General features: G+C 38.8%; 1 protein-coding gene across 1 annotated transcript in view; it reads right to left on the reverse strand.

Annotated features, from left to right (window-relative positions):
• Window positions 1–24,266, reverse strand: part of LOC121920390 (teneurin-2-like) — a 307,628-nt gene that overhangs the window by 12,354 nt on the left and 271,008 nt on the right. Inside the window, exon 4 of the mRNA XM_042447524.1 lies at window positions 9,454–9,688. Coding sequence (XP_042303458.1) covers window positions 9,454–9,688 — 235 coding nt within the window. The remainder of the gene's footprint in view (window positions 1–9,453; window positions 9,689–24,266) is intronic.

Genomic DNA, 24,266 nt, shown 5'->3' on the forward strand with positions numbered 1-24,266 from the left:
TTATGTAGTATGTTGTTTGTGTTGTAGATCAAAAAGTTTTGGATTTTGGAGTACTTTGGATTCCAGAATCCTGGATAAGGGATATTCAATGAATTAGATGGAGATCAAGGGAGAAAATTATGCAGCTTTCTGGATGTTTTAGAATGGCAACTCCTGGTTTCCCTCACCATTTCTTTGCTGGTTAGGGTGGCTGGCAGTTGTAGGCAAAAACATCTGAATGATCACAAAATCCCCCATCCCAGTTCAGACAGAATGTACTCCATTTTGAAATTATGAGAGATGGTCAATATACTCCACCAGTCTATTCTATCCTTGCAACAGTCTCATGTTAAGCTAGGCTGAGAAATAGTGATGGGCTAAAGAGCAGTTTTAAGTTCATAGCTAAGTGAGGATTTATGGCTGGAACCTCAAAAAAAAGTTCAGGTGTTATTCAATTTCTCAGTGAACATTTAAGCCATTACAACTTCCTTGGAAGCTTAGATGTCAATATCTAAGCTTTCCCTTCCCAGTATCTGTCTGAATCTACTGAAGAAATAAATATTTCAAAATATGCAAACCACTGCCTACTGGCAAATGGAAGGAAAAAAATCTTGCAGTGCTCAAGAATAGCAATAATTTCTCCTTGCTATTTAAACTTTTCTTCTTTCTCTTCAGACTAAAGCATTGCTAATTACAGCAATGGAGACTTAATTCATACCAATATAAATAACACCAGGCAGGCATCAGAACTGGCATTAGGACATACTCCAATCTTTGACAAATACCCTTTCAAAGAAAATCCATAATAGCTTTTGGGTTACCCTAATTTCTGAGCCATTATGCCTTTGATTGGCATCTGCAAATGGCCCCGTGTGTGGTTTCCATAACAAAGGAGCTTAATCCACTGAAGGCGATGATGTAAACTTGCACGATAAAGAATACTACCATCACTATAGCACTCATGAAGAATCTCTCAAAAGTACTCAAGCCTTTAAATGGAAAACTCTGTATGCTTAGTGTCCAATTATACTATCTGAATCTGAATATTAGGCATTAGACTGCTCAGTATTCATCTCAGTAACAATAGTTGTTACAGTAATAAACAATAAACAGGAAAAATAATAAAAAAAATTAAAAAATCAAAGAGGAAGTCGGTTTCAAACAGAACGCAAGAAATATGTTTTAAAAAACAACAATATATATACCTTTTGGTAAAACAGCTAAGTACTGAAAATGAAAGAGAACCTTGGTTGTAGAACTGCAAAGCTTTAAATAAGGCACACCTGCTCTACAAACTTTCAAGGAAATAATATAATACAGTGGACCCTTGTTATACCCTGAGGTTTGGTTCCAAGATCCCCCGTGTATAACAAAATCCATGTATACTCAAATCCCATCAAATATAATGACATAGCAAAATGGTGTCCCTTATAAAAAATGGAAAATCAAGGTTTGATATTTGAAATTTATACTTTTTTTGAACATTTTCAAACCGTGTATGCTTGAATCCGTGTATAAGAAATCCATGTATAAGAAGGGCCGACTGTAATTGTTAAGGGCTAGCAAAACCAAAACCAAATGTGTTATATGGCTGGGAAGCCCTCCTATCTGCCTAGTTTAACTTTTTGTGTTAGCTGTTACATTATATTTCACTACTGATATAATTTTCAAGTCCTGTTTTCCCACTTTAGAGATGAGAGCAAGCATAGTGTAGCGTTAATAAAAGAGATGAGGGCTCCAATCCCACCATACAAAGCCCACTTCAGAAAAAGATGCTCCCTGAGCCTTAGAGGAAAGCATTGACAAACCTATCCTCAATAAATTTTCCCAAGAAAACCCTATGATAGGGTCATCATAAATTGGAGTCAAGTTGAAGGCAAATAGTAACACAATTGTAGATGCCTCTCAAAAGTTAAATACATACCACTGTGTCATTTGGTGTTAACAAGAAGGGAAAACATGCAGAATATAATAAAAACAGGGAACCCTCCATCCTAAAACACATACAGCACAAATCAGAGGTGGGGGACAGTCTACTGAGGAATCTCAGTATTGAGATTAATATGCTGCCACATTTCAAGGAAGACTAAGAAAACTGCAAAATTAAAGTGCAGTGCAACGTGAAAAGTCTATAGCCAGCTGGGAACAGAATGTCAATGCAGAAAGGTAAAGTCATAAAGCAAGATTTCAGGTGAAAAGGTTCAGTGGTTTCCCTCTTCCTGCTGATAAAAATATTTAAGGGAAAAAAGTCATGGAGACTGAAGACAAAATGTAGATTAGTGTTAAAAAATGTGGGATGGCTGAAGTACTTTTAGTGAAATTTCCCAAAAGTACTTCTTAATATTTTTCTCTCATCAAGCTGACTTCAACTTATGGTGACCTTATGTACAGGGGACCTCATAGGGGCCAAGCAGAAAGGCAGCCTGGAGTGGCCCCTGGCCACTCCAGCACCGATCACTGCCCCTTCAGCATGGGACTGCAGTGACCAGATGCTATGGTCTTGAGGTTGACTGCTGCCAAACAGGCCACTGACAAGGAACACCCTTTTGTGCTCCTTTTGCTGGTGGCCCCAGGCCTCCTTAGCTGGCTGCAGTGAAGCTTTGGCCCACTTCAGGGACATGTGTCATCTGTACACCATGCCCCCAGATTGACCCAAATCTAGTGCTTTTGGCCTGTGTGTTTCAGGCCTAAGTCACCTATTATCAATAGCCCTGTTCAGATTGCTCAGATTCAGGGCCATGGCTTCATAGATTGTGTCTATCCATTTGGAAAGCAGTCATCCTCTTTTTCTATTGCCTTCTAGCTCACCAAGCATTAGTGTCTTTTCTAGTAAGTCATGTCTTCTCGTGATATATCCAAAGTATGGCAATCTCAGTTCAGTCATCTTGGTTTCTAGGAAGAGTTCTGACTTGACTTGCTCTAGGACCCATTTATTTATGTTTCTAGCAGACCACAGTATCTGTAGAACTCTTCTCTAGTACCACATTTCAAGCAAGCTGGGATTTTTCCTATCAAGATCTTGTCTAATTCCTTCATAGCTGCTCTTCCAAATCATAGGCGCTAGATAGACAGGCGTTTGAGGTGCCCTCGTCACGTGCGAGGGTTGCCTGGTGGGTGGAGCGCCCACACGCCCGGCAGCCTTCACACGTGACGAGGGTGCCATAGCTGTAGCGCACCTGCCAGACGCGGCACGTTACAGTTACGTCACAGCTGCGCAGCCTCCAAATGGGGCTGCTCAGCTGTGATGCAACCGCCCCGTCTCTGGTACTTTGTGGTGCTGCAAAAAGGAGCCATCTCTTCAGGCTCCTTTTTTCCTGCGCAGCAGCACCATACAATTTGTATGCTGCAGCGCTCCTGCGCAGGAAAGAGAGGTGTCGGGGAGGCGCCTCTTTTTGGTGGTATGTATCACACCTTTGTCTTCTTCTGATTTCTTGACTGCAATCTCCATTCTAACGACTGAACCAAAGTATGAAAATCATTAACTAATTCAATATTGTCTACTTTTAAAGTTATGTAAATCATCTGTGGCCATTATTTTTTTTTTGTTTCTGTGTAACAGCATTTTTATGGGTAGAAAAAAAAATTCAATGTAGAAATATTAATTTGAGCACAGAAGATGCTGCTTTCTGCACAGGAAAAACTGTAATTGGAAATTTGTTCTGCATAAAGCTTGTAGATAGTTGATTTACATAGAAAACAGCATTTTCTGCATATGAATTAGTAATTCTGAATTCAAATATTATTTCCAATGCAGAAAGTGGTCTTTCCTGTGCAGAAAATGCCGTTTACTGTGTGAAACAACCAGGTATAAATTTTGTGCCAAACACGTCCCGAAGTGTGAATAGCCTTCAAAAACCATGTAGATTTCAAAAACTTTCTCACAGTAGGAAGAACATTGCTGAAATTATTTGTTGCTACTTTAAGAAGAAACTTAGTTAAAAAAAATGCTTCTCTACTTTTCCAGCTAATTTGAGAAACAGTTATTAGTCACAGCAGTCTAAAGCTTCTATGACACCAGTGTCTTCATTCTAAAGGATAGTAAGAATTTTTTTCATTTAATTTATTTGTTCAAAACTGAGGAATAAAGTACTATTGAAAATTGGTTTGTGATGTGTAACACAAAATAAGAAAAATGTGTTTAGTAACATGACAACATTTGAAAAATACAAATAAAACCCTACTGGAAACCTCCAAAATGCATAGAATTACTACTTCACTTAAAGGGCCATGTATCTACTATATCAGCCATTAAAACATCCACGTGGAAGATGTGCACAAAATATGTATGGACCCCCCCCCCCCCCCGATTTTATAAAAATCTTCATTAAATGGACTTGAAGGTGGGAAAAAGAGGACATTTCTGGAAATAGACTTGGCAGATCTGCCCATCTTTACAATTACTTTAACAGAGAAAATAATTTGTCATACAATACATGCCCACTGCACTCACAAAGCTGACTCCTGTGTGGATATGCAAATTCTATTACTTCACAGCAGCTTCCATGTAGCCAAAAGAGCAACAGTTTTTCTCAAGGCAGTAACATAGTTTTAAGCATATAAATTGAAACTTTTATCTTTAAGCTTCCCCATAGCTATTACTTATCTTATGGGATCTAGGTACCTCTTCCGAAGTTAAATTATTCATATCAATAAATAATAATAGTTTTGTATATATGGTACAGAATGGGTTCACAAGGTTAAAATTTGCCTAGCTTGATAAATTGAGAAACAAAGATTTCTAGGAATTTTCCTCCATTTCAAAACCTGAATATATATATATATATATATATATATATATATATATATATATATCCATAATCCCATTAATAGATGATCAAGTGTGCATAAAATTTAATTACAGCTGGAATTTATTTTATTGAATAAAATGAAGTTATAGCTCACTGTATTTACAGCTACAAAAATAAACCCTGTAAGGGTTCAGGTATCATGAACAAGAAGAATCCAGGATCCTGCACTATGGAAGAACGAATCTTAAAATTCAGTTCACAGGAACTCTTTTTGACAGTTATGCTGTACTCACACAAAATAGGCTAAAAGTCAACACCATTCTGAAATAGTTGGATGCTTTATACGCCTTTAAAATCTAATTTTAGAAAACAGTAACACAGAGAAACATGGAAGATTGACTGTGACCAAATAGGATAAGAATTTTCATCTGTGCAGTTCTTAACAATAAATGCCAGATCCACTATACTATCCAAGAGTAAGCCACAAATTGTAGCTGACTTATTCTCAACAAATGTGGCAGCAAAGAACAAGGCTTGGATTACTAGCCCTACAACCTTGTTGGTTCTGTAGAATTCAGTAGCTGACATTATGTTCAGTCTGAAACATTTGAAATGTATAAGGCAAAAGTGCAGCACTCTCTATTACGAAATATTTCCAAATCTACTATAACCAAAAACAAGAGCCAATACTGAGTAGAAGCACCTCTGTCTTATCTAGATAAAACGTCGATTTTTTATCCCTCATCCAGTCAATTTCTGACAGCAAGCAGTTGGTTTAGCAGATAACTGTCTTCCTTGGAATTAGATGGAAAGGAGAAAAAGCGGCCACCCGGCTGGACGGGCAGGCCGCTTTGCCGCTAGAAGCAGCGACAAACTACAAGCCCCAGAGGCCTCTGGGGCTTTCCCCGGTCCCTTAATGGTGCGCGGGGCAGAAGTGTAGTCGCTTCCACTCTGCTACGCTCTAGGGTCCGGGCTCTATGATCCGGGAGTTCTGGTCCTCCAGGGCAGCTCATTGGTCAGCTGCCCAGGAAGAGGAGTCTCCTGGATCAGGTGACCTGGGGGCGGAGCCGGGGCCTATATAAGGTTGCGCGGCCGGCTCCGGCCCTCAGTCGGCGCTTGGCTCCAAGCAGTTCGGAGCCAAGTAGGAAGGGAGGAGGCAACGGAGTGCTTCTCCCACCCACCCACTGCTTGGTTCGTGGGTTTTTTGTCACAACTTGGAGTCGGCAGCATAGGCCAGGATCTGCACGGTGTTGTACCAGGGCTACGGAGCTCTGGTTTGGGAGTCAGTTGGGACCAGGGGGTGAATAGGGCAGGCGTATGGCCATTGCGGGGGCCATAATGCGAGGACGCCTCCCGGTGACTAGGAGCTTAGCGAATATGTGAACGCATGGCAGAGTTGTGGTCAAGCGGTGTTCCTTAGCCCCTAGGTCATCCCAATGCCTGGTGGGTACCAGGTTTTCGCTAATCAGACAAACATGGGGTTGTTTGATTTCGCAGATCCTGACCTCATGTTTGGTGCCAACCCTACCAATTGTTTGCTATTAATAAAGTTGTGGCCTTTCCTCCAGCTTGGTTTCCTGTGGTTATTTGTCAATGGCATCTGAGGCAAATTATACTGGGGACATCAAACTCTGAAACTTCTCCCAGATGTTTCATCAATATGTCAAATGGCATAGGAGACAAAACAGAACCCCGGAAGATCTTGTAAGCTGATGACAGGATATTCAACAGGAATCACCAGAACCCCCTCCTGAACTCACATTTCCAAGGACCAAACATACCAGTACCTCCAGGTCCCATCTAGTAAAGTGAATGACACCACAGCTGATGCACTAAAACTGCTGAGAGGTCCAGCAGAATCAATAGGTCCCTATCCAGCTTGTGGTGTAGAGTATCTACCAAAAGACCAAAGTGTTTTTTGTCACATAACCGATAAGCCACACTCAAATGGATTTAATCATCTCATGCAGGAATATCAATTTTTAGCAATTACACTGGCGGTCCATTATCCAGTGTTGTGAGCATCATGGAGCAAAGTTTTGCTTTTGGCTTATTTGTTTGTTAGAGGCTTTACCACAGCCACTTTTATGCAGCCCACCAGACATTCATTACTGCTGGTCTGGTAGTATCTTCCCAAATTGCTCTTAAGAACTAGAAGAAGCTTAGAACTAACACACATTTGGTAGCTTTCATGTTTCCAAAGATGTTGCTGCACATACTGGAACATATCCAGTAACACACATCCATAGGACCTAAATCAATTACAGACTCCACATCAGAAAAATGTATGAATAATGTGTTAAGCAAAGTGTCATGTAAATTCATCATGATGACTGTCAAATGATTTGAATTGTCCTCTTGTTCTATATGTGCATTGCTAAAGATGTGAGGAGTTAACAAAATAGTATATGTGAAGCTAAACAGAGAAAGAAGAATCTTGGCTTATATGCAAATGAAATGTAAAATGTAAAACTACAGCTGTATTGTTACAAAGAATCCCTATTTTCACTTGCTTTTATAAACTCAGACTGAGCTTTAATAAAATATGAAAACTCAGAATATACAGTAATAATGGAGAACATTTAGAAATAGTACACTTTGGAAAGTCCTCTCACTTCTCTTTCTGTCACCAGTTAACAAACACAGCACCTTTTAAAACATTACTGTTTGCCCTCCAGGCATCAAACTGACAGTATGTACAAGAGGGATTTAAGTGAGTCTGCACATTGGATGAAATATAAATTAAAAATATAGCTCTGTCAGTTTTGAATCAAGATTGTTTCTCCAGTCTCCCAAAATGCTTAGTTTCAAATTAGTCCTGCTTATTACTTCAGGATGGGCTAAATGCATAATTTATCAGTAATGGTTAGTCAATATACCCTTATAATACCCAACTGTGTTTTATAATGAAATATGTCACATACATTCAATTTGTTGGGTGCATCTATCTGATGTGTAGTCAAAGAAAGCAACAGTTAAGTGGAACTGACCAAGGTCTAATCTATACTGAAGATATAATATAGTTTGACAGCACTTTAACTGCCATGGCTCAATGCTATGGAATTCTGGGATTTGTACTTTTGTGAGACATTTAGCCTTCTCTGTCAGAAAACTCTGGTGCCACAAAAACAAACAAATAAAGAAATTTTTAAAATCCTGAATCCCATAGCATTGAGTCATGACAGTTAGTGGTGTCAAACTGTATTATTTCTGCATTGTAGGTTAGATCCAAGTTTTGGTAACTTAGGAGGGATATAGATGGGCAGAAAGGGGCAGTGAGAAGCTGCCCCTTTCTGCCCTGGATGGAGGCCGCAGCAGACAAACGCTGCGGCCCCCATGAAGCATAAAAAGAACCTGCTCTCAGCTTCTTTTTAGGTCTTCCGGGTGTATCATTACCAACCTCATGTGCAACGATGACGTCCATGTGGCACCGCACCGTTTGGACACTGTGCCACGTGAACATCATCATGGCGGGCCCCATGTGGATGGGGGCAAGCCATGATGGCACCCAGACAGCACAGTAGGGCTTGGGAGCATGCGGACATTCCACTCTCTCGAGCCCTAAAATCCGCTCCAGCCATGCACTTTGCGCCAGTCTGTACCGGGCCTAATTGAGCAGCTTAGAAAGGAAACTCTTGGGCATACTACTTCATTTGAAAGGTTAATTCACAGTGTGTAGTATGGACAAAATAACTTTTCTCCCCCACAAATCTTATTTTATTCCTGTTTAACATTTTATTCACCCATTATTTCTTTTCTATGGCTACAACACAGCCAAAGTGAAACACTGTGAACACCACTGAAGATGTTGGAAGAGAAGTCCATAGATGGACTGGATTATATCTATATGTTTATGAATCTCTTACATATAATTTAGTAATCCCTAGCCAAGAATATTCAAATTCCTCATTAATGTAAGGGCTGCCTAAATTGTCAGTTAGATCTCCTAAAATCTTGTCAGGGTAGAATAGACAGGTCAAATAAAAAAATTTCCAACTGCTTTGAAGGCAGGGTGTTAAGATGATACATGCCTCCAAAATGGTTGGAAACGGGCCAAAACCATACTCTGGGACTAAAAACTGGAGCCAACAGAACCTGGGATAGTTTGGCTTAGCATGGAAGATGCACATCTTCACCTCTGCATATAAACAGCCCAACACAAATGTGGGGCTGTGGCAAAGCAAAGCAATGAATGTGCGACAATTCCAATGGATGTAATTACCATATATACAAACTAGACAGTCCACTAGGGAGGCATGGGGTGAAGGAGGCATGTCCATAGTGTGCTTTCTCAATGTATCATTCATACAGCAGTGCATGGATGCCCTGTACAAGCAGAGCATCACATCTGTGACTGTGTGGCCAATTGAATGGGTGACTATCCAATGGGATGGCATCTGGGCAAGCGGTGGAAGGTATTTGGGGGTCGCCAGTGGTGTGTTTGTGTGATGGTGAGGAGGCATAAAAAAATGGTGAGGAGGCATAAAAAAAATACCCAGTGGCACAGCTTAATGCTGTGTTGTGTGCATTCAGCCTACCTTGGGTATGGGCTGTGTGCACAGTGGGGTTTCAACCTGCTTTGGAAAAAAGCAGGATCAAGTCACTTTTTCCTGCCCATCTGTTTTGGCCCTCAAATAACTAGGCTTATGTACTGTTTCAGTGACATTCAAAAATACAGTGTCTTCAAGATAGTCCCACCAAAGGTAGACTTTTTTTTATTGCCTACCTGGTCTCAAGGGGCACATTGCTATTAAGCACCCAGCTGTCTTGTAACTGAACAGATTCAGGAGTGGTGGCCAGATCATTCGGTGCTGGAGCTGGTGCATGGATCTGATTCCGCCGATTCGTTAGGGAGTTCCTGTTGAGAGAGTTGGCGGAGGAGTGATGATGGGACAGAGTGTGATTATGTGGTGGTGGAAGAGGCGGTCTCAGAGTCGACTGGCTGTGATGATTTGAAGGGCCTAAAAGAAAAAAGAGGGGAAAATATCTCTGAATTCTCCAATATTTGGGCAACAATCAAATCTAAATGCCTCAACTCTTGCTTACCATAGTACTGTATTACAAAGGAAACAGATTAATAACTTTTGGAAATATATGCCCCCCCCCCAACAGTGATCTTATGCATATGTGTAATGTGTTGTACCATTATTTCCTCTTCATATTAGTATCCAGTTTTTCCCCCAATTCGAATTTATGTTTCATCAAAGCAGCAAATCCTTAAGGTGTGACCTGAATCTACTTTCCCATACATAAAAACAAGTACAGTGGCTGCTTGGTGTCCCCTGGGATTTGGTTCCAGGACCAACTATGGATACCAAAATCCATGGATTCAAGTCCCACTAAAATATAATGGACAGTAAAATTGCAACCCTTATATAAAATGGAAAATCAAGGTTTGCTTTTGGGAATTTTTAATTTTGAAGTATTTTCAAGCCATGGATGCTTGAATCCATGGATACGAAGGGCCACCTGTATTATGTCAGTTAGATAAAATTATGTACATTATCAGAAGATCAGAAATTCTGGTATGACAAATAATGAATTTACTAAATGATCCATGTGGTTAAAGTAACCTATATATACATATATATACAGCAAAATCCAGGACCAGGTTAGGAAGAGGCAGCTCGTTGTTCATCAAGCACACTTGACAAGGTATGTTGAATCCATATTAGTCCAACGGCATAATCTGAAGGCACATGACACAACATATCTGCTGAAACCAATGTGGTTTGGGTCTTTCAGGGCCTGCACAATACTTTAACTGCCCTGGTGCCACAATAAACTACAATTTCCAGGATTTCCTAGCACTGTGCCAGGGCAGTTAAAGTAGTCTCAAACTGGATTATTTCTGCAGTGTGTTTTGGACCTATATCTCCTTGAGCTCAATGACAGATGAAAAGGAAGATATACATATACCGAATAAAACAATAATATACAGCTTTTCCCAACAAAACAATCAGCAACATTTATATGTACATACAGGTAGCTATCAGAACAAGAATGTGTTAGTTTGCAACAATATCTCTTCCAGTAATAAAGATAGATGATATAATTTGTTATATGTTAATATATTCCTATGTTATTTAAGTCTTAACAATGAATGGAAGACAATACGAGAAAACAAACACAATAGCTAAGTGAAATATTAATTGCCTGTTTAATCATTACACTAATTTGTAATTTCTAGAGAACAATAATTAGAAAAAATAACATTAGCAAAATCATAATTATACTGATGCATGTTTGTTTTGAAAAACTTGAAAATATATTTTGCATTTAATGAATCAAATAATAATAAAAAACATTGGTGGGGAAAGTGTTCACAGTTAAATTGATCTATACTCCTGTGGAACTATTTGGTATGGCAATGTGCATTCCAATTAACAAGAATTTAATTTAAGATGTTTTAGAATATGAATGTATAACCAAACTTTCTTGTGTCCTCTTAAAAATGCTGAAGAGAAGATCTGTGGTTTAGAGGCAGTTCAAAAATAAACAGGTAAAATTAATGAGATACGAACAACAGATAAGAGAGAGATAAATGCGCATATAAAGAGGACAGGAAAAGTAGATTTCCCTGCTCACTCCATCCACTATCACTGACAGGGCCAAAAGCCTCCAGTTCAAGGGTTAGAGAGCCTTCATGAATGGCATGATGACCTGTGCTATAGATAAATATTAAATTCCTGAAAATTGGGTAAAAATATCAGAGCAGAAGTTGTTATGGAGGGTAGCAGACAGGAATATCAGCTTCTGATAGCCCCCTTTGCACATATTTTTTTCTGCCTTTGCATCTATGAGTTGCATTATCTATTGTCCACCTGGTCCATTTTCTGCTTTTATATCTGATTTTGATTCTTGGCTGATTCCCCCCCCCCTTTCTGATGAAATCCCCACTCTCATCTTGGGGATACTTTAACATTCATGTGGATGATCTTAAAGACCCTGCAGTTTTACATCTTAGTTCTTTGCTGTCTTTGTTTGGACTTGAGCTTTACTCTGATTCTCCTACACACTCCCTTGGACATTGTCTTGGTTTAGTTCTTACTAAATAGTGTGTTATTTCTCATTATTCTGCCACTGAATTTCGATGTCTGATCATTATTGGGTTCTTTTCACACTTGCTCATTGACCACCTCCTCACCATTTTGTTACTCGCTCATTTTAAGATCTTCATTCTGTTGAACTTGAGGCCTTTTCACAAGCATTGGACTCTTCGTTATCTTCTTTAAATCTTGGCAACTCTTCTTTACTTAATTCAACTCTATCTTCAACTCTTGATACCCTTTGGCAACACGTGTGACTCTCTCTACTAAACCTCAGCCCCGGCTTACTCCTTCTGTTCAGTATCTCCATTCCTGTTCTTGTGCAGCTTAGCATTTATGGAGGAAGTCCAGGGACTACAAGTTCATTCTCTCTTCTTTTCTCCATGCTATTTTGTTAGCTAAACAGAAATATTATGTTTCATTGATTAATGCTAATGAACAGTGTCCATAACATCTCTTTTTGACTTTTAACTATTTGTGAGAGTCCTCTGCTCCACCTTTTCCTTCTTTGTTTTCTCCCAATGACTTTGCAAACTTCTTTAAGACCAAAATTGAAACGATGAAGTTCCTGATCCCTCCTCTTTACTAACATATCAAATATCTCTATTTTTTAATTCTGTTTCATAGGATGAATTATCTAAGTTGCTTAGGTCCTCTAATTCTTCAACTTGTTCCCTTGATCCGGTTCCTTCCCACTTTCTAATTACCATTATGTACTTACCTTCTCTTCTTCATTTTATTAATCTCTTTTCCTATACTGGTTTGTTTCCCTCTGTATTTAAGCTACTGTCTCTTCGATTCTTAAGCTACTGTCTCTTCCATTTTTAAGAGGTCCTCACTCAATCCATCTTCTCTTTCTAACTTATGTCTCATTGTTACCTTTCTTTTCTAAGGCTCTGGAACATGCTGTTTATGTCTGCTGTCTCGAGTTTCTTTCTGATAATTCTATTATGGATCCTTTTCAAACTGGATTTCATCCTTTGCACTCCATGGAGATGGCCCTTACGAAAATTACAGATAATCTCCTCCAGGCCAAGTCTAAAGGCCTATATTCAGTTCTTATCCTTCTCTACCTTCCTGCAGCTTTTGACACAGTCAGTCATGGTCTTCTGGTAGATCTACTCCATGACCTAGGATTTACTGATTAAGTCCTTAGTTCATTCGGATCATATCTTTCAGATTGATCATTTGCTGTAATAGCTGGAGGGCACGTTTCCTCTTTTCCTTTGTCAGTTGGATTTCCACAAGACTTTGTTTTGGGCCCATTTTTATTTCATACCGTTCATATCAAATATATCACCTTTCTGCCGACGACACTCAGCTATACTTTTCCACCTCAGAACTTTCTCCAGACATCAAACAATGTGCTACATCATGTATTTCAGCCATCTCAACATGGATGTGTCATTGGCATTTAAAACTTAACATGGCTAAAACAGAAATGCACATTTTTCTGCAAAAACCTACTTTACAATATACATTTTCTATCAAGGTCAATGATTTCCTCATCCATCCTGTGAAGGAGACACGTAGCCTTGGCTTTATCTTCAATTCTTTATTGTCATTCGCTCCCCAGATCCAGGCTGTAGCTAAGTCATGTCTACTCTTTTTTTTGCTACAGTCAGACCTTTTTTGTTGGTCTCTTCTGCTAAGACTTTAGTTCATGTCCTGGTTTTCTCTTACCTTAACTACTGCAATCTTCTTTTAACAGGGCTCCCTTTATTCCACCTTAGTTCTTTAATCTCCATTCAACATTCTGCTGCTAAGATTATCTTTTCAGCTCGTCATTTTTATCATGTCACCCCGCTCCTGGTATCCCTCCACTGGCTGCCCATTCCTTTTAGGAACAGGTATAAGTTGCTTCTGTTAACGTTAAAAGAACTACATAACTTCAGTGCCCCGCCCCCTCCGCACCTTATCTGTTTGCTCTTATCTCATCTTACCACCCTACTCCTATGGTCCAGGAGCTGAGGGCTCCTTGTTCAACCAAGGGTTTTGTCTTCTCTAAATTGGATTCATCCTGTTTTGCTTGCAGCTCCTCACTCTCGGAATCACCTCCCCAAACATCTATGGACAATTTCATCTTTGGCCAGTTTCAAATCCAAACTAAAGACTTTCTTATTCTTGGAAGCATTTTGAACTGTAATTTGATATTGTTTGTTAATCTAGATTGTTAATTTATTATCTGTTGTATAGTTTTTACAGGGTTATTGTTGTATTTTAATAAGTTAATTAGTCTAATCACAGTATATTATTTTTATCTTATTACTTTTTAGATTGTACGCCATTGGCAGGTTATGTGTTGATTTTATGATGTCTGTAAAGTGCCATGTATATTTATGGTGCTAGATAAATAAACAACAACAACAACAGCAATTCTTTTAGATGCAACTCATTCTGTCCACCTATGTGTTAAGGAAGTTGAGTGGAAAGAAAACAAATGATAAACTTTTCCTGCAACTTTAAATGGTCCAAAAGATTTCAAACAACAAAAGGGCAAGCACTCTTATTTAACATTTTCATTGTGCTTACTAGTGTCGCACGCTGCCCCAGATCTAAGGATAAATATGGAAAGCATATGTTATGTTTTTAAAAACTGTAATTTTATTTTTACCATATCTCTTTCACATAACTGCAAGAGTAGAAAATAATAAGTAAAATATTAGTATTAATTTTATATTGATGCTATACCTAATTCCTCACACACACACACCCCAAAAAAGCTGAGACCTGAGGTGAGGCAGTAATTTACAACTTTAACTTTCTCAACCTTTCTACCCTGGAAGAACAATTGAAATATATTGAAGTCTCTGGGAACTCCTGCATAAAAATCATTGTATCTACAACACACACACACACCCCATCACAATCTCTCACAGAAGCCCTGATGATTTCTTGTGGAACCATAAGGTAGTTTTTTGTTTTGATTTGTTTATATATATATATATATATATATATATATATATATATATACATACACAGAGAGAGAGAGAGAGAGAGAGAGAGAGAGTTTCCTTTTAATACCATGGCAGCTCCAGGGAATCCAGGTTTCAAAACTCTTTAACAGATATATAACTGATAATATGAGGTAACAAACTAGCCAAAGGAAGCCTAAGCAGCTGGGTCCTGCACAAAGAGGGAAAGTTTCACTTTTTCAGTATTTGCATCTCAAGAGCAACTTCCTTGGGGGCAAGTGGGAACCTTTCTTGAAATTCAAGTATTAATCCAGGAGAATTTTTTGGGGGGGTGGGGAAGGGTGGACAAAGGGGGAAATGAACCGGTGTGGTATAGTGGCTTGAACATTGAATTTTGACTGCAGACCAGAGTTCAATTCCACACTTTGCCATGGAAACCCACTGGGTTACCTTGGGTGAGTTACACATGCTGTGCCCCAGAAAACCTCATGATAGGGTCACCTTAGGGTCACCATAAACTGGAAATGGCTTGAAGGCAAACAATGATAACAAGCGTAAGAAGGCATCAGAAGACAAGGGGGGGAATTGTTTAGTCTCTCAGTTCCCAAATAGTTCCACATTATCTGTGATATAAGCATGCCTGATAAGACCATTCACTTATCTTTTTGTTGGACCTGAGCAGACGAAAAATCTGCCATGTGATGACACTTCATCTAGCCCTATTGGCAACCACAGTGAGTCTAGGCTCTGAGTTTGTGCTTTTGGGACACTCTTGGTACTGCAGAGACTGCCAAAACTGTCAATTCCCTCCCTCCCCACTCCCAACATACCTGAAATTGGCTGGAAGACCACTTTTGAAGAAAAGAGCATCTCCCTATGACATGGTTTTCTATGCTGCACACAAGCCACTGTGAGCTTTGACAAGCTGGACTCATTAGCAGTGGATTATACAGTACAGATTCTTGATACTCCTCAGGGATGACAAAGCTGGACAATTATGTAAAGATTCAAGTAATCATCAGCAGGGTTTCTTTACATGATGCATGGGTCCTAAGAGTCCGGAGGTCGCACCAAAGCCACACTCCATTCCTAAGCACCGGAGTGCAGCTTTAGTGCAACTTCCGGATTCTTAGGACCCATGCATCATTTAAATAGCATACCTCCAAAGAGACTCGAAGCAGCTTTATTTTGGCAGTCTGTAACAGGCCTAAGTTTATGTGGAAGGTGAGTAGGCTTTCCAGTTCAGCACTCAGGGCCAGATACTTCCCTTGAAGGGGTTGTCATATTTTGGGGGAGAACCTATCCTGGCTGCTGCTGGCATTTGCTGAGGCATCACATGAAGTCACCAGTGCTTTGTCTTTTCTTAATCTTTAATGTAAATTCTGGAGCAGGGTTATCTGGTGCTCTCCCTGTTCTTAGTAGCCAGAGTAGCTGGTGGCCTTTCTGCTCTGCTGCTCATGCTTGTTCCATCTTCATCTCCTTTTCCAGGATTGTACTGCTCTTCCTGAAAGTAAAAAGCTGCCATTTTTCTCTACTTTACCTCCAGTTTAACTTCACTTTATTTCACTTTGGGGGTCATTATGTGTGATAAACTTCCCGCATTTGACAAAATATCTTCTTCAAGTGTTTTCACAATTTTTGTAAGCTCTCTTTCTTCTACATTCTTTTGAGATTTTGAAAATGCAGGCTTGTGACTAATATCCCCCCCCCCCCCCCCCCCCTTTCTAACACCTTTACCTGATGAAGAAACTAATGGAGATTCAAAAGCTTCCAACATTTATTTTATGCATTTTGATTGGCCCAAAAATGGTATCATTGTTTTGTTGATTTTGGAAATTATTGCATTTTGTACATGGCCAACAAGGCTGTGCCTGGATACATAGTTCAAGAAAGTTCAGAACTGGTCTCAGCATGGGACATAACATGATTCCTGTGAGTCACAGAGAACACAAAAAACTAGAATGTCTCCAATGCTTTCCTTTGGGAATTCACTGGAAGATGTTCTTCATGTACATTCATGTACATTGCCAACTCCCACCCATACAATTGGACCCATGTTGTTCATCTGTTTTATCTTATCTATTTGTAAATACAGCCATACCTCAGTTAACAAGACCTCTAACAAAGAATCTCCTTTTTACAGTATTTTCCTGACTACCCAGCCCATACTCTTTTCCTCCTTGTTCTCTGTCTAAATACTGTATAAAACTTTTAAATACTATCCAAATGACAACTGTTTACCCCATTATATACCAGAACTTTCTCTCTCCACACACTTTTATTTAGAAAACTTGTATATCTTCTGTTTTTTGCCATTCTCTTATAATGCACACACACAGAGGCTGTGGTCAGTTTCTAACTGAAACAGTGATGAAGGAAATAAGAAAAAAACCTCATTGTTCAAATACTCCAGGACATGGTAGAGGTTTCAAATGAAGTTTTGCAGTGTTACCATCTTCACACTGCAGATACCTAAGGATGAGTTAGAGGTAACAACTACAACATTATTTGTAACTTTCTTGATCTTGGAACTTGAAGGGATATATTGTTCTTGGAAGAGCAGCTTCACAGGCTGGAACACATATCTTACAATATGTGGTTCTCTGTGGGTTATTCCTATTGTCTCAGCAGTTGGAAACCTAAAGTTGATAAATAACATGAAGGGATACCAATGACTTTTGTACTCAGCAGAAGTGAGGGAAGTATGCATTAAAGTTGCCATGGTGGTGGAATTGTCTGTAAATTTTTTCCTGAAAAGTCAGCAGGTTCCACAAAATTGATTTCTTTAGAAATAAATAAAGCTATGAGAATATACTGCCTGGGGTTCTAAGAATTTTTTGTGTAAATGAATATGAATTCCAGTCTTGGGAAGGTGTCCTTTATGTAATACAACAATTTATTAAAAGACCCTACTGCAACATGAATTAAGAACTGAAGGCCCACCTCAATAAAATGTATATAACTACTGGCAGAAAGGGAGCAGATAAGGGACCATCCAAAGGGAGGAAATTTCAAAGACTGGGAGCAACCACTGAGAAGACTCTTTTTTCTGTTCTCACTAAGCGTTCATATGATGGTGGAGAAAGAGACTAAAAGCCTTGCCTTGATTACTCTCAAGTCAAAACTTGTGAGCTATCTTGCACAAGCCCATAAATGTATCAGTGTTAAAGGTCTAGCTTAATAAAAACCAAAAACTGAATCCCTGGAATCAGATTTGTTGTTTCAAATCCCTTTTTTAAAGTCTATATTAGTCCCTAAAAAGGTTCCCTTTTAAACAGGATGTGAACCAGCTGGAGGGGACATTTGAGGGCAAATACTTTGTAATTTCAAGGTGGAGGTCCTGGTGTGGTGATGGGGTTGAGATCCTCCCAGGCTTGCAGCAGCTGATTACCTGTATTTCTATGGCTATTATTCTTCATTTGTTCACCGTAACTTTGTCTTTGTTAACGATAGTAAAATGTTCAGTACTGGCATTTAGAAAAAAAACACCTTTAACTTGGTTCTCAAAGTACTTCACAGAATTTGTCTATTGACTGTTATCACCATTGTTATCATTCACTCTTATCCTCTTTTAAAACAGGGGACCGAGAGACTAATTGGCTAACCAGAGTCCAAGAAAGGTATGATCTGAACAAGATCTTAAATAAGAACTTTCTGACACACAATCCATGATTTTAAATACTTGTGATTATGGTTGTTTCAGTGAAATCATGACAACCTTTTAAAATTTTTAAATCCAACATGTCTCCCTCACTGCACAAGTCCAGCTGTCTACATATGTGCATGTGGGCACACAGTGATACACAGAGGTTTAGAATAGTACTGGCCCCAGGGAAGAGATCCATAGCATTCGGAGAGAAGGCAACAGTACAACACTATCAGCTTAATCTGGGACAACCAAAGGGGGGGGGAAAGGCAATTAATTGGAAATATGATGTTATAATGAAGTCTCCAGTAAAGAACGTAGAAAATATTTATATTCTCACTGTCACTCAAAAAAGAAAAGAGAAAGGAGTACTGTGATACTCAAGACAAACCATTGAGGTAAAGAACAGCCTCGTTTTGATTTACAAGTCAAAGCCTACAGACTTGGAAGACTGCTCTCATTACCAATCTCAGATAGAGAATTGAATCTTCCTATGATGCTTTGCAAAGCAGGGATTAACTTATTTACCATCTTCCATGCATGGTTAGTACTTACTTGATCTAACAGATCTTCTGGCCAAATCCCCTCACCTACATAGTTCTCATCTGATGTGCTCTTGTTGAATCTGTGCCTTGCTCAGGTTCCACTTTGCTGTGCTGATCCTCAAAAAGACTTCCACCCAAGGTGTAGCAATCCCCTTAAAAACATATGACTACACTTCAAAGCAGTAATCATCACTGTCACCAAGTAGAATGCATTGCAACCATTTTATTTCATGGTTAGAAAGGCATGATGGATAGTAAATTAGCTTTCTCCATGGATAAAACCAAGGAAAACTTGTTGGGTATTACAAGCCTCAGTAACAAACTCCCAGATCTGGTGAAGGGGCATGAAGAACCTACACAGATCAAAAATTCCTCAAACTTATAAGCCATGCTAGAAGGGGTTGCCCATTTTGATGCACATACACAGAAGGACAGCAAGGGCCTTTCCTTCTCAGCAAGATGAATAATTTGATCTTTAAGCTTGAAATTGCAAAACATGACTGGAAGATTAGCTGTGGAGAGTTATTTGAAGTGCAAAGGGACTTAAGAATCCAGGCATTCACTGTGCACCCTGACTAGCAATTCCAGCACAGTGCTTGCAAATGAACACTGGGAATTACAGGTCTACTATCTTATTCCACATTCTGCCCTAGTTACATTGGTAATACTTTGCACCTTTTCAGTTGCCTGTAGATCTCTGCTAAAGCCAAACACCATCTCTAGACTATTGTCATTCTTAATTTTCTGTACCATTAATAATAATAATTTTTATTTATATCCCGCCTTTCCAATTGCATGATCAAGGCGGCTTACAAGACAAGAAACAATAAAATACAGATAAAGCATCACAATATAAAAAGTTTAAAAACATCATTACTAGGGGTAGGAACGGGAGAATACTGACCTACCACTTTCCTGGCATTATCAAATCACTTTGCAAGCTGAGATACTCTGGCACGTGCACTATAGGCTCTTGCTAAAACTGTGCTACATACGGATTTCAAAGATAGCCTAGTTAATCTCTCACCTCAAAGCTTCACTTAAAATCCTGCTGAAATCAGGAAAAAACATCTGTGAGCACAGTCAAATTGCAGAGCAATCTCTTTTCTGTATCAAAGTTCCATACCAACAGAGCCTCTGAAACGACACATTGGCTGTAGCTTACTCACAGTAACTGACAGAATGTGATGTGAGCTTTAACACCCTTCATTAAATAGCAGCAAGTACAATGACCAGACACATGGCTCCATTTCTAAAAATAGTCCGGGAAATAGAGCCAGTTTTGGGAAAATGAGACAAATGTATATGTAAAACATTGAACTCTTCTATTCCTTCTAGTTAACCTACCATCTTATCACTTTACAGCACACTCATGCAACTACTTAAAAAATTTTTTAGCACATCTTCAGAATCAGGTAAAATGGAATGTTTCATTCAAACTATCTGTGAGCCAACAATATTTATGTTGCATGTGATCTTAGCAATAAAGACAGAGTGTAATTTTTCCTCTCCACTCTGGTAATTTAAGCAACTCCAGACACCAAACAGAACTTTTAAAAACTCGTAAAGTTTGATCCCCAAAGTGGATGCACTTCAAAACAATAAAAAAGTAATATCCTCCCTTTAACAGCCTAAGAATGCTCGTCTACAAAAAACCGTTTTGGCTAAAGTTCCAGTCTGTTGACATTTTTCAGACAAAAAGATCATTAGCTGAGCACAGCTTGAAAATCTGATTGCTCTCTAGATGGTTCATGAGGGAGCCTGAAAATTGTCACAGTGATGTAAGAATAATTGTGTTAGAAGGTGGTATCTCTTCCAGCTCATTCTGAAAATGAGCAGTGTTGCCAAGCACATGCCATCCAAGATGAAAAATTCCAGAATCAGGTGCACAAGATAGTTTTCCCACAGAATTATATTTCAGCTAATTTCAGGTTTTATATATTCTGCCTATCAAACATAAGAGTGCAGCATATGGAACAAAAACACTTTCCTTAGGTTCTGGAACACTATATTATAGATACCCATTTCCTTTCAAATTTATCCCTAAACACTGTACTTCTAATGTTAACAATGATGTGAAATATATGAATGAATACAATTAATTTGTATGTTATCTGTAAAGCAAATAGCAGCCACATGGTGATGCACTGCAGAGGAGTCTCACTCAGGGTGTATGTGTGTGTGCAGTGGGAATTATCACTAGTTGCACTACTATTCCAATGTTGCAGTATATGGACAAAATCACAGCAGGGAGGGAAGAATTAAATTTTTGGCTTTCACTAATCTGTTCCTTAGGGCTTAATTGCATGTTTAAATGCACATTATCCAGCTTAGCCTTGTTTCCTTTCTTCTTCTAAGCATGCACAGGCTCAATTTGTAGCAGAAACACCACATTCTGCAAGAGTAGGGTTATATCTTCCCTCTCCAGATGTGTTTAACTTTCCCTTCCCTAGCTGGGGTAAAGGGGCATGGGAATATCTGCTGGAAGCAACTGAATAGGACATTTTAAAGTGCCTATGCTGTGTATGAGATCCAGCATGGTATAGTGGTTTGAGGATTGGATTATGACTCTGGAGATTAGGGTTTGACTCCATGGTCAGCCACAGAAACACACTACAAAACACATTTGTCGCCACGGAAAACCCTGTGATAGATTCATATTAGTTGCCACAGGTCAGGAACAACTTGAAGGCACACAGCAACTACAATGTTGTTGGGGAGTGAAGTAAGAAAATATTCAGGTGCAGTGGGGAAAATGTCATTCTCAATTTGTACCTGGTGGTCCCAATGCAGATTGAGTGTGCACACCTGACCAAGAAGGGAAATGAGACCTAGTAGCACACTGCATCATACATGTAATGTGTAGTTTATCCCTTCTTACTCAAATACGTCATAGAATAATATAATTGGAAGGGACTGCCAAGGCCATGTATGTCATGCCCTGTGTAGAAGCTGGAGACCCAGAGGAGGAAGCAGAGGAACCCAGCCTTATTACTCACTCTTCTTTCGTAAATTTCATATTTTTTGGTAGAGGATGCAAGGATTCTAGAAATATGCAAGCAGATCACATAAAAGTGAAGTCAGACCACCTTTTCCAGAGTTTTTGTGGTTCTACTAAAATGTATTACCTCTCTAGTAGTACTTTTTTTTAGTTAAAAGTTTTATCTGAGAGATTTATACTACCGTTCCTTGAACACTAGAAAGGATCAAAACAAGATTGAAATGCAGTTGTGATTTTATACATTGCCTTCCCCAGATCAAATACTAGAGGAGAAACTCTGATGTATAGCAGTCATTACTGCTTAAAATGACAGAAGCAGGCTAGAAAATGGCAACAACCATCAAACAAAGAATCCCAGAACAAATGTTCTCATAATTTCATAAGAAAAAGTCATATGAATGTCACATTCATATGGCATCATACAATGACATGGGATATTGATATACTATGATGTATATGACAAATTGTCTTGGCCTCTCCCACCCCACATCCTGTCTCTTAAATATCTTGCAAGAAACATGAACATCTCTGGGATGTTTCCTTGAAGAGAAATCAGCGTAAAATATTACTGATAGCAGCTCTTCAAAGGGCTATGAGAGTTCTGTTTTTCTTTTCTTACTGCACCTAGGACACAATATATTTTTGTGGGGATTTCAGACTATGTGCCATGTTCTAGAAGAGTTTCTTCCTGACGTTTCACCAGCATCTGTGCCTGGCGTCTTCAGAATGCTCTGAAGATGCCAGTCACAGATGCTGGTGAAACTCAGGAAGAAACTCTCTAAAACATGGCCACATAGCCCAAAATACACACAAAAAAACTATGGATGCTGGCCAGGAAAGTCTTTGAATCCACAAGAAGTCTTTGAGTAATAATAAATACCATCTTTTCAAATTCTTATTTTTAGCAGACTGGCTATGTCAGGATTTTTGACCAAATCCTGCCAGGTAGGTTGCCATGGAGTCATAATAGTTTCTGAAGATTTCTCATAATGCTCCCTCTACTTCTGTTTTGAAATGGATGAGCTTGTGGTAACTGTAAAGTTACCTAAAATTTATTGGGTTGGCCTAGAGATGTAATTCTTTGCTAATTTCAGCAATTTCCTACTATTAAAAGTCCTCAAAACCAGCACATTTTGATAACTATTTGCAGGTTAGGGCTTATTCTTCACAAAATACATGTGGATTTTTAAACATTTATACAGAAACAGTAATTCCTGCACATAAGTATTATTTTCTGCACAGAAAATGCTGTTCTCTGTGGAGAAAATTGTGTTTCTGCACAAAAAACTCCACATGGAGATTTTGTGAAGATCTACTAAAATTCTTGTCAGTCAAGGGTTCTCTTCTTCAGGGTTTCCTGGCATTCAAGAAACATGTTCTCAAACATTTCTCCTCTTTTTTTTTTAAAAAAATATTCTTGCCACCCCAAGGCTGGATGACAGCTGACAAAAATATAATAGTAACTTCACAAATATAAGAGAAAACACCAATATTTCACATCCTTAACAAACAATAGGACATTTTTTTAATGTTCTAGAATGGCAATTTTTGTTTGTTTTTCAAGTACAGTTCCTATACTTTTATTTTCTTTTACTTGCAATGCATCTAAGAAGGAGGAAAAAGCCTAAAGTACAAATGCATATATAACGCTCCTTCCCCCCACAATTTTCACATTCCGTTTACTCCTTCTTTTATTGACTTGTCCCATTAGAGAAGCTGTGCATGGAAAAATACTGTGTATTAAAAGCAATGGGCAGAAATTAACAAAAACTTAAAAGGAATTCCATAACAAGAAAAACCAATGAAGTGCTGCTAGGTGAAGTGGAATGGAAAACATCCAAAATTGTGACAAATTATAGTTCAACTTTAGATTGGACAAACAATTGTGTGTTTTTTTAAAAAAAAAAACTGAATGTGATATTTTAAGCATCAAATTTAATATTAGTGCTGAATATGCACCTTAAAAACTCTCAGTTTTCTGTTATAGGCCTGATGCTTGACAGCAGGCTTTAATGCATCAAAACATTTTTTTTAAAAAAAATAATCTATGAGGTTTGCCTCCTCTCCTAGGGATCCAGAACAAAGGAAAAATAATCTTGCTGAAATTTCAGATCATCTTGGCAGTTACATCTCAGTGAAGTTCTATATTTGATCAGCTTTTCAAAAATTCTGGAACAAGATTTTTTACATATTTTTTAAAAAAAATTGGTCAAAGCATGTAGTCAAGCATTAAACTAAAAAGAGTGAGGAAGAACATGGTCTCATTGCTCAGCCACTACAATCATCTTCTTCCTATTTTTCATTCCACTGTGTTTTGATATTTATTCCCCAGTTCAAATTGGCTCCTTGAGACTTTGCAGCCATAATGTAGAAAGAAATTGTG

This window comes from Sceloporus undulatus, chromosome 2 (assembly GCF_019175285.1).
Source record: "Sceloporus undulatus isolate JIND9_A2432 ecotype Alabama chromosome 2, SceUnd_v1.1, whole genome shotgun sequence".
NCBI lineage: Eukaryota > Metazoa > Chordata > Lepidosauria > Squamata > Phrynosomatidae > Sceloporus > Sceloporus undulatus.